This window comes from Hipposideros armiger, unplaced genomic scaffold (assembly GCF_001890085.2).
Source record: "Hipposideros armiger isolate ML-2016 unplaced genomic scaffold, ASM189008v1 scaffold_164, whole genome shotgun sequence".
NCBI classification, from domain to species: Eukaryota; Metazoa; Chordata; class Mammalia; order Chiroptera; family Hipposideridae; genus Hipposideros; species Hipposideros armiger.
The window spans coordinates 2330122-2340524 of record NW_017731514.1 but is presented as its reverse complement, the minus strand read 5'-3'; the positions used below and the strand labels follow the sequence as shown (position 1 = coordinate 2340524).

At 59.7% G+C, this 10403-nt stretch overlaps 1 protein-coding gene across 2 annotated transcripts in view; it reads right to left on the bottom strand.

Moving 5' to 3' along the window:
• Positions 1–4007: 4007 nt before the first annotated feature.
• TBC1D22A (TBC1 domain family member 22A) overlaps positions 4008–10403 on the bottom strand; it is a 285991-nt gene continuing 279595 nt past the window's right edge. For both annotated transcript variants that reach the window (XM_019651702.1, XM_019651703.1), the window contains one exon: positions 4008–5820. In XM_019651702.1, the coding sequence (XP_019507247.1) occupies positions 5692–5820 (129 nt within the window). In that variant the 3' untranslated portion in view covers positions 4008–5691. The remainder of the gene's footprint in view (positions 5821–10403) is intronic.

Below are 10403 nucleotides of genomic sequence, written 5' to 3'. Positions count from 1 at the left end.
TGCATCTTCACACCAGCCTCTAATTTGCAAAGTGAGCTGTTTGAAACAGCTCGATTCAAAGTGGTGATTTTTGAGGCTGATCACTTTTCCTTTCTTTCTGCCACTATTAGACTGTCGGAGACATCTCTAAGCACATTCTTTGAAACTGGATAAAAGCAGTAAATGGTCTTCACAGAGCTGTGAGCAGAGAAGAGGAAGTGAGTGCGGGCGGCCCAGGAAGGCGCAGGTGTGCCATCTGGGCCCCCCCACCATCCTTCCCGCCCCCCTTTCCGCACCCCCCCTTCCTCTCCCTCCCCGGCTCCTTCTCCGGCTTCTCCGCAGAGCTCACAGGGTCATCACTGGGCTCACAAAACTAAATATCTGAAAGATGTTGAAAACTTATCTTGGTTCCTATGGCAACGTGAGAATAACTCACATTTCCCAGTCAAACTGCAGAGAACACATTTTCCCCGCACTGTGGGCGGCCAATTATTTTCAATAGCCGGGTCAGGCTGCCTGTGCCCGGGTCTCCTCTCCCCGTTAGCATCCCAGGCACGGCCTGAGGACAGTGACCACTGACAGTTGATTAAGACATCCAGCCTTGGGCGGAGCAGGAACGCTTCCTGCCACCTGTCACTTGGGAGACCGAGATGGCCCCACCGTGACCAGGGCCCGTTGCAGAAGTACAGGCTTTGGGGTCAGGTCTCCCTGGTCAGGCACCATCGTCCTCACTTACCGGGCGACCTTGAACATCCTTTCAAGGTCATCCAAGTGGACACCTAATAGTTGCCCGAGGGGTGTCAGTCTCCTACATCACAGTGCCTGGTACACAGCAGGTGCTCAATAAATGCTTGCTCAAGGAAAGGTCCAACCGTTCTGCCCGCATCACCAGGCCAGCCGCTTGCTGGGTAAAACCCCTCCTCCGGGGGCGCCGAGGTGCTGGGGTCCCCCTGTGGCGGCCCCGGGGTCTAGGTCAGCCCAGGCCTGCCGGCCGTAGGGCCCTGGCCAGGAGCCCCGGGATTCCTTCATTTCCCCCAGGACATTACGAAGGCGTAGCTGCAGGCCTCAGAGACCCTGAGCTCATCAAGTGAGCATGAGGTGGCGGCCGGCTCTGCCGAAACAAACGGGCAGGGAGGAGTTGGAGGTCAAGGGCAAGCGAGGCCTGACAGGCCGGCAGCTCCTACGCTGTCCCCCGCTGTCGTCCCGTGGGCGGCACTGTCTCTTTCTCTGGACCTGGGAGCTGTGCGGGCAGGCCCTGGGGCTGTCCGTTCTCAAATCCCAGGGAGACAGAGGACAGCGGTGGGGCGTCCTTGCTGAGGACCAGGTCACCCTCCTGCCCGAGCCAACCTCTCTCTCCCAGGCCGACGCCAGCTGCCCCCCAGGGCGGCTGCCCTGATGAATACTGTCCCTACTCAGAGACGGACGGACAAGCGGGTGCTCAAGGTGGACAGCTGGTGGGGTGGCCACCGTTGTCCGAGCCTCACTCAAATTAGCCCCACGGGGACACCGCGGTGGCACTGAGAGGGCATCCTGTCCCCTGGCCCCGGCGAGGCCGTCTGCTTTTCTGCCCGCTGGGTCACTGGTCCTGACCTGATGCCCCCTGGCTGACGTGCAGTCTGGGTGCGTCTCCACTTCACGTTTCCACGCTGGTCCCCAGGCGTGTCAGCGTGTCTCCAGCTCAGGCTGAACCTGGCTCCTGTGGGAACCCCCGCCACTCCCTTCATTTCAGCTTCGCTTCCGTTGCCCTAGCAGAGCCCAGTGTCCCCTTTTCCTGAGCAAGCTGAACCCCTCCTGGCCTCTGGGTTGGTGAGTTCTGCTGAGTTGTTTCTCTACCTCCATCCAAGAAGATGTCACATTATCTTGATTGTAATCCCCCACCCCCACCCTGTTAGATTGTCTTTAAACACAATCTAACTGAGCGATAAAGGTCGCTGCACAAAAGGCCGGTCCCAGCTTTTGAATTAAGCAGAACAATATGAAATCCTCGTTTTCTTCCGAGAGACCTGAAGCCACTGAAGACCAGGAATGGGGGAACGGGGCCGGGGCAGCCGGCACTAAGGAGTTCCAGCTAAAAGCTGTGTTATTAGCCCCAAAGCGCAGAGGGCCCAGGGCCTGTGGATTCAGCCTGTAGACTTGATGGAAAAAGTCAAGAAGACTGAAAAAGCAGTGAATAAGCCCCCCTGTGGCTGCATTTGGCCTCAGCTCACGCCAGCCACGGGCCAAGGTCACTGTCCCAATGCAGCCAGTGGCTGCCCCCAGGTCCAGACCCCATGCCAGCAGCCCCCAGGAACACTGCTCAGTGTGCCACCCCCGGCTGTGCCAGCAGCCCCCACCGTGTGCGTGATTTGCCTCTAAGTTCTGCCCCTGGGGTTTGGTAAAACGTGCACGCTGCCTTCAGAAAGCGACGTCTGTGCCACCTGGTCCACGGAGTTAGTGGTGCTCAATCTACTCAGTTTTTAGTCCCTTCTTGAGTCAAATTTGGTCATTTGTATTTTTTTCTAGAAAATTGTCCATTTTATCCAGGTTTTCAAATTCATAGGTACAAAGCTGCTCATAGGATGCACTTACAATTTAAAAAAATTAATAGACTATGTTTTGTAGAGAAGTTTTAGAGTCAGAGCAAAATGGAGCGGAAGGTACAGAGGTTTCCCATCCCATCCCCCCACCGCCCCATGCAGGTGGGACATTTGTTACAGCTGATGAGCCTACACGGCACGTCATTGTCACCCAAAGCCCACACTTCACATCAGGGCTCACTTGGTGTCGGACACTCTATGGGTTTAGACAAACGTATAATGACACGTATCCACCGTGACAGTGTCACACTGAGTATTTTCGCCACCCTAAGGAGCCTCTGTGCTCCCCTGTTCATCCCTCCCCAACCTTGACAGCCCCTGATCCTTGTACCGTCCCCACAGCTCTCCCTTTTCCAGAATGTCTAGAGCTGGAACCACACAGTGTGCGGCCAGTCAGATGGCTTCTTTCACTTAGTGACGTGCACTTAAGGTCCCTCCCTGACTTTTCATGGCTGTTAGCTCATCTCTTTTCAGCGCTGAGTTATATCCCATCGTCTGGCTGGACCCGTTTATTTATCCATCTACTGAAGGGCACATTAGTTGCCTTCAAGTTTCAGCAATTATGAAAAAACACTCGTCTGTAGGTGTTTGTGTGAATATGAGTTTTCAGCTCCCTTGGGTGAATACCAAGGAGCGCAACTGCTGGAGTGTGCGGAAAGTGTGTTTAGTTTCATAAAAACCACCAAACTGTCTGCCAACGTGGCTGCACCATCTGCGTCCCCACCAGCAGTGACAGTTCCTGCTGCCCACGTCCTCTCAGCATCTGGGATGGTTGGGGCTCTGGGGTTTGGCCGCTCTAGTAGGTGAGAGCAAAGGGCTGCCCTGGGGGGTCCCCAATGTGAAGGGAAGTGCAGACATGGGGTGCCCTGGGGGCCGTGGGGCACTGCGAAAGCAGCCGTGAGAACCAGGGGTTGTTAGGGACTTGTGTCAATGACACCAGGAGGACGGGGTGACTGGGGAGGGCTGAGGTGGGGGGCCGGATGCCCAGGGCTGGGGGAGGCGGGGCTGGGCACGTCCTGGGTCCTAGGAGCACAGAGGAGGGGCCCCGGTGCCTGCCCCAAGCAGGCTCTTGACAGCGTGTGGCCAGAGGGGGAGGCCCTTCCCGTCCCGGGCCTGGCAGAGGGCCGAGCGAGGGCCCGCCTGGGTCTGTGCCGAGTCTGGGTGAGGCTCAGCCCGGGCCTGCGTCCTCCCCGACCTCGCACCTCCATCTCCCCTCCAGGTCCTCCGGGGCTTGGGCAAGACCGTGGGTGCTGGGCCAGCACCAGGCGCTACTGGCCTGTACGGGAAGGCCCAGGACTCTGACTGCCCAGCAGCTGCTGCAGGGCAGGGCCAGTGTCCCCAGCTCTGGGCTGTCACCTGGCCTCAGACCAGGGAGCCAGGACGGAGGCCACCTGGGACAGGGCACCTCGTCCCGTTAGGAGAGTCCTTGAATCAAGGGCCGAGGCGGGCTGGGGCGGGGTCCACTGCATCTTTATTCCCCGTTGGGCACACGGCGCCCCAGACAGAACGCCCTGCAATCATTCCACACCCATCTGCTCACACTCCGAGGACACTCGTGACACCGCGCAGTCAGTGTCAGGTTTACATCCACAGGAAAATATACGCAGAATCTCACTTAACTCCGTAGATCCTTCCTTCCTCTGAAAACAAACCGCCTCACGGGGCAGGGCCTGCGTGTCCCCAACATTCTGGCCACGCAGGGATCGGGACTGTGGCAACGGGCAGATCACGGTGGATCTCGGCTGAGCATGGGGGCTCCTGCCTCGGCGGCCCTTCCGGGAACCCTGGCCCCAGGGTAGAGGTGCGCCCTCCATCTGGTCTGAGGCAAGCAGGTCCCTCTGCTGACTTGGGAGCATGTGACATTTGCACAGTATTTTGTGCTGATTTCCATGCCATGTGTAATGACCTCAGGATCTTTTGAATAAAAATGGCACACACATCACACGTGTGTCCCTATCCTCTGCTTTGCGACATCCCAGCAGCGTCCTCGCGCCTGAGCTGTGCAGACAGGCCGGTGGCGAGGCTCCTCCAGGACCAGCACGTGGAGGGGAAGACGCGTGGTAAACAGGGAGTCTGCGAGCAGAAGGGGATACTGAGGACGAAGGCTGTCCTGGGCCCCACTGGTGGTCATGTCAGCACGGGCCACACGCCCGTGACAGGTGCTTCTCTGCGCTGGTGGGAGCGTGTGTGAAGGCTGGTCCCAGCAGAGCCCCAGACAGGGCCCGTCTGGGGCCTTCTGCACTTGGGCTCGCTGCCCCAGTGCCCCAAAAAACAGCAGGAAGCCATCGAGTCTCCCAACACACTGTGGACCTGGAAGGGGGGCAGGGCCATGTGAGCCTCAGCAGCTCAGTGTCCCAGCCCTGACACTGGGGGGAGCACAGCTGGCCCACGGCTGCCACTGCAGAGGCTGAACCCCGTCTGTCCATCCGTCTGAGCGGCAGCCCTGCGGCCTGAGCCTGGGCTCCTTCTCACCTCCTGCCCGTGGGTTACCTGAGGCGGGCCAGCAGGCCTGGTTTCTCCTTTACGAGGCTCGAGGGGGAAAGGGGGCGGCTGGAGGCCTCGCTGCTCCCAGCGCCCCAGCCGCCCGGCCCAGCGCACGGAGGAGCCGGTCGCTTCCAGCCCCGCTTAACGCAAGAAAGTGCAAAGCGAAGTTAAAGTGCCAAATGGTTACGGAAGTGCCGCTGCTGTGCGAAGCCTGTGGGAGCAGATCCCTGGGCTAGTGCGTCTCCTGGCTACTTTGTCTTTATTTTATTCTCTTTCACTCAACAGAATAGAACTTTTGCATTTCAAAGTAGGTACAGATGGCTACCACCTCCGTGCCCCGGCCCCACCAGCAGGCCTCTCCAGGAGGGTCTGCCTCCCAGGCGGCCGCCGGCTGGGCGCTGCAGGAGGTGGTCATTTGGCAAGGACACTCCAGGACGGGGGAGGACCTGTCCCTCGCTGGCCCCCAAGCAGCCGGGACTCCATGGCTTTCTTTGGTATCTCAGAAAACAGATGCAGCCCCACCTTCGCCAGGCCCTGTGCCGCGCCTGGCACTGTCCTGCACGCTTCCTGGAGGACGGGCTGTCCAGCAAGACTCTCCTTGGCCGCAGGCCTGCCCCGGGGCGGTGGCCTGCTGCCTGCGAGGGCCCCACACTCACTTCTTGTAGTGATTGGGGGCGTCGGCAAAGGCAAATTTCAGGCGGTAGGCCTCGGCCAGCAGCAGGCTGATGTCCCCGTCCCCCCAGTGGGCCGTGGGCAGGTTCTGCAGGAAGAGCAGCAGCTCCTGGAGGAGAGAGACAGGCCAGGTCAGAGGAGGTGACAGCGGCGGGCTGCGGGGCCGCAGGCGCAGGCCAGCTGGGGGGACGGGCTGGGCGGGGCGGCTTGCTTTCCCGGCCCCCCCCTCACAGCAGCCCAGCCGGGCGCCTCCTCCCCACTCCGCCCGACAGGCCCCCGGCCGCAGCCAGGAGGAGGCCCAGGCTTAGGAGACGTACTGCTGCGGGGCTGGGGGCTGTGCCGCCCCAGCCCTTCACGGCTGTGACTGCATTCAACCGACTCCCCAGCACCGCAGGGTCCTGGCCGCCCAGGAGCCTCAGGCCCACCCACTCACCGGAGGCTCTACAGGCCCGGAAGGTGCCACCGCAGGGCGTCTCCAGGCACAGATGTCTGTGCATCTGATGACACTGCAGCAGGGACACTGGGCAGGCGCACAGAAGCACAGGCCAGACAGGCACACGCGGGGCAGGTGGGCACGGGCTGCCCTCGTTACTGTCACTCACTCGGTTCTCGGTGTCTCCAGGGGAGACCGCACGGGAGCCCCTCGGCCGCCCCAGCCCCGCCGCCCTGCAGTGGCCCGTGTCCCAGCTCGGAGGGCTGGCGCTGAGGCCACAGGACACTGCTGTCTCGGGAGCTCCCGGTTTAGAAGCCAGAACAAGGGACGGTGACCCACTAAACTGCCACTGAGGCGGGCGATGGAACGAAAGGCAGGGGCCCACTCAGCCCCACACACTGACCGTCACGCCCGCAGACCAGCCCTCCTGACAGACTGCGTCCCGTGTCCAAAGTGGCCGGTGGCCCCAACGATGGGGTAGGTTTCAAGGGAGCACAGGCACCGAGGGGGGCTTGGCAGGAGTGGGGGGGGTGAGGCGCAGAGTGCTGTGTGGCCAGGGCAGCTTCCTGGGCAGGGTTCTCGGAGGCGGAGAGGGAGCGGGGCCTACGGCTCTGGGCCTGACTAGGTCTTCAGCCTCTTCTGGAAACAGCTAAATCTGGGAAGGTGGGAGCATGGCTGGGGTTCTGAGGTTGTTGGTGCTGCTTCCCAGCTCCCAGCAGGGGACACGTGACAGAGGGCATCAGATTCAGGCTGCCCCACACACTGGCTGGAAAAGGCGCAGCCCCGCGGCTCAGGGACCCAGTCCCGCCTGCAGCAGCTCCGGCCTCTGTCCACCGAGCTTCTTGTTCCTGCAAGCCCAGCACAGGGGGCCACGGTGGGGGAAACGGCGCTCCGTGCTCACATCCTGGCCCGGGCCCCCCTCTCTGAGCCCCAGCTCCCTTTATCTGCAGACGGGGACTGCTGAGCCATCCGCACAGTCCAGCTGCTGTGGGCACACAGGACACAGATGCCGGGCCTGGCCCACAGTGGGCCCGCTCGGGGCCTCGGCTTCCTCCTCTGTGGGGGGCTCCCAGCTCCTGCCTGGGGTGTGCACACCTGGAGCAGCGAAGCGGCCTGCGTCCGGCCTGGAGCCCTGGCCCCGCTCCCGAATCACACGCCGCACGCCGGGCTCGCCGGCGGTGTCTCACCATTGCTGCTTCCCCTTTCCTCAAGCCCATTTCCTTTTGCATTTTACATACTTTCTGGGGGCCTTTAAATTGAATTCACAGAGCAAATTTAACTGGCAGAGTGTCCCCAGGGACATATCAACATCAATCTGCTGTCTTTCACCATTAGATGCAACTTACACGGGTGCCAATCCAATTCGGAGCAGGTCGTAAATAAATACCTTTGGTTTTATTTTTAATCCACTTCGCTTCATATTATCATGACCTCGCTACTTGCAAGGTGAGAAGCAATACCCTCCCATTACGGGAACTCACCGACTCGGCTGCACACTCAATTTCAGAATCTAATTTAGTCCCCCAGGTTCACCGGATGGAGGGAGAATAGAAATGCCCAGTGCTTCGCGGCCTGCAATGCTAAAGAAGGAAAAATCTATCTGGGTGACCTTTACGGGAGGCAAAGAACACAGCCAAACACATCCTTAAATACAGATTTCTTTTGGAAAAAGGCCTGTCTTATTTACGCACTGGGCAGCAATGTTGCCGATCTGGGAATCACGGCACATTTCTCAGCCCTGAGCTGTTTTGCATTATCCACATCATTCTGGTAAAGGACCATCGCTCATGAGGCTGTCACTGGGTCACATCACAGGGGACCCGCTCTCCCGGGAGGGAGGGGCTGGGACGGGGGCCCACCGACAGCCAGTCCAGCAAACTGTAGAGGGCAGTTCAGTTTTCGGTCTTAACTTTTCCATACACAATGCTGCGGCCACATTAGCGGATGTGACAATTAAAGGAAGGCTCGCTTATAACACTGACGTCGTTAAGAAATCAAAGATGAGTCAGGTATTGTCATTCTCGTCCTCCCCTTGTCCACGAGACGCCAGCACACCGACACGAAGCCACAGCAGGCGCGCACCTCGGCCCCCGCAGCCTCCCTCCCGCAGTTGGCCTACACTGCATGCATTTCCCCCACGCGACACGGACTGTCCGCAGTGGACAGCGAAGGACGTGGGCGATGGCACTGTCCCTGCCTACACGGCCTGGAGGTCTGCGGTTCTCAGCCCTGACCACACGCCAGGCTCACCCAGGGAGCTCTGGGATTCAGCGGGCACCCCGGCCACGCCGCAGAGCAGCCAGCCCAGAACCTTGGGGTGGGACCTGGGCAGCTGTGACTGCACCCTGGGCACTGTGGACGTCAGTACACATCATGAGCGTGTGGGTCGCAGCTGGGCTTCCTTTTTACCAGGTGGCTCCTGGTGGAGGCCTCGCCAGCACCACCCGGCACCAGTGGAGCTCGGGCTCGCCCGGCCTCGGTGCAGGCGACGGGGGACGCAGAGCAAAGGTCAGCAGCCTGGCTGTCCCCAGCGGTTTCCGGCCACAAACAGGGCTGCTGGGCATCCTGTAGGTAGACACCTTCCTGCTGCTCATTTCTGTCTCTGGGTAGGTTCCAAAACGTGAGCCATCTAATGTCAAAGAGCAAATAACATGATGGTTTTGGGTACTTCTTGCCAAAGGGCTTCATTTTTCCAGAGAGTCGGGCAAACTGCACTGCCATCGGCAAAGGCAGATGATCTCTATGAGTGCACGCCACTCCACAAAGGACGAAATAGTGACACGCTGGCATCCTTGGTCCTTGGGCTCCAGGAAAGTGGGCAGGGGTCTCCTGCCTGGGCCCCAGAGTTCTGTCGGCACCTTACAGAGACCAGGTGAGCACGGGCAGTGGTAAGGTGGGGCAGAGACCCCAGCTCAGGCGTCAGAGGTGCTGGTCTGAGCCCTGGCCCTCCTGTCATCGTGACCCCACAACCTTCGCAGGGACATCCGTGAACAACGATTAGCTACGCAAGCCTCAGAACTCCCTGCACCTGTTTCCTCACCTGTAGATGGGGACGGTGACGTCCCTCCCTCACTGGGTAGCTCATATATATAAAGTGCCAGAACAGAAAAAGCACAAGGTAAGTGTCACCTGCCACAGTTGTCATTACTGCAATCACTGTTAGTGGTGGCAAAAATAATCGTAGCAGCAGCATTTTAGCTGAATAAATTGTCATCCGTGGGAAATGACAGTTGAGCAAACAAGTTTAACAAGACATTGTGTTCTCACTGACAGCACGCCCAGAGGCAGAGCAACATCTTATTTTATTCTCCTGCCGAGGGGCCTGGCACGCGGCACGTGCGGGGCAAATGTCCGAGCGATGACTGCAACACCGCGTCGACCCACGCACGGGCTGTGGCTAGGACTCCAGCCCGGGTCGTTCTGAGAGGCTGCCACGAAGCCCGAGGGGACACTACTTTTTAACGTCTCTGGACTGGATCTTCAAATCCTAAGTCGGATATAAAACGAACTGTATTTACCTTAAAATACTCCCAAAGAACTGATGGGACCACGAGCTGCTCGGTGCAGAACACAGAAAGGCCACCCACCATCCTGTCCCCGCAGGAGCGCCGTCAGGGCATGAGTTCCTGTCACAGGGCCACCACCCGGTGGCCTTTCCTGCACCTCACGACTGACCCCGGCCGCTCAGAGGGATGGAGGCGGCCCGCCTGGCCCAGGGGCCCTGAGCCCGGCTCTCGGAACACGCCACGCCTCTCTCTCACTGAAGCTTCAGCACTGCCCCCCGCGCCCCCTCAAACAGGAAGCAGGTCTGTCTGCTGAGGATTGAAGCGACCTGGACGACACGCTGTGGTGTCGCCAGGCTCATGCGCCAGAATGCCGAGTCAGCCCCGCGGGACAGACGCGGAGAGGAGCCAGCCCAGGGGGCAGATCCTGTTTCCTGGTCTTCGCTCGCTCGCTCTTTCACTTGGTGACCACGTCCCGAGGACGGGCGGAGCCGGGCCCCCCGTGGCAGGAACAGGGCTCGCCTGCGGGGCGATGTGTGGGGAGGTGGGATCAGGTGACAGACACACACGAAGCTGAGGCAGTATTTCCTCCTGCGCGTGGGCCTTCCTGTCTGCTGTCCACTCGGGGGCTCCGTGCACACGTGTGTCCGTGTAGAGGACACTCGAGTACTCAGTCTGAACAAGGTTGTAAAATGTTTCTTAATTTTCATATTGCTCACGGTTGAAAGACAGTATTTTGGACATACTAGATTAAGT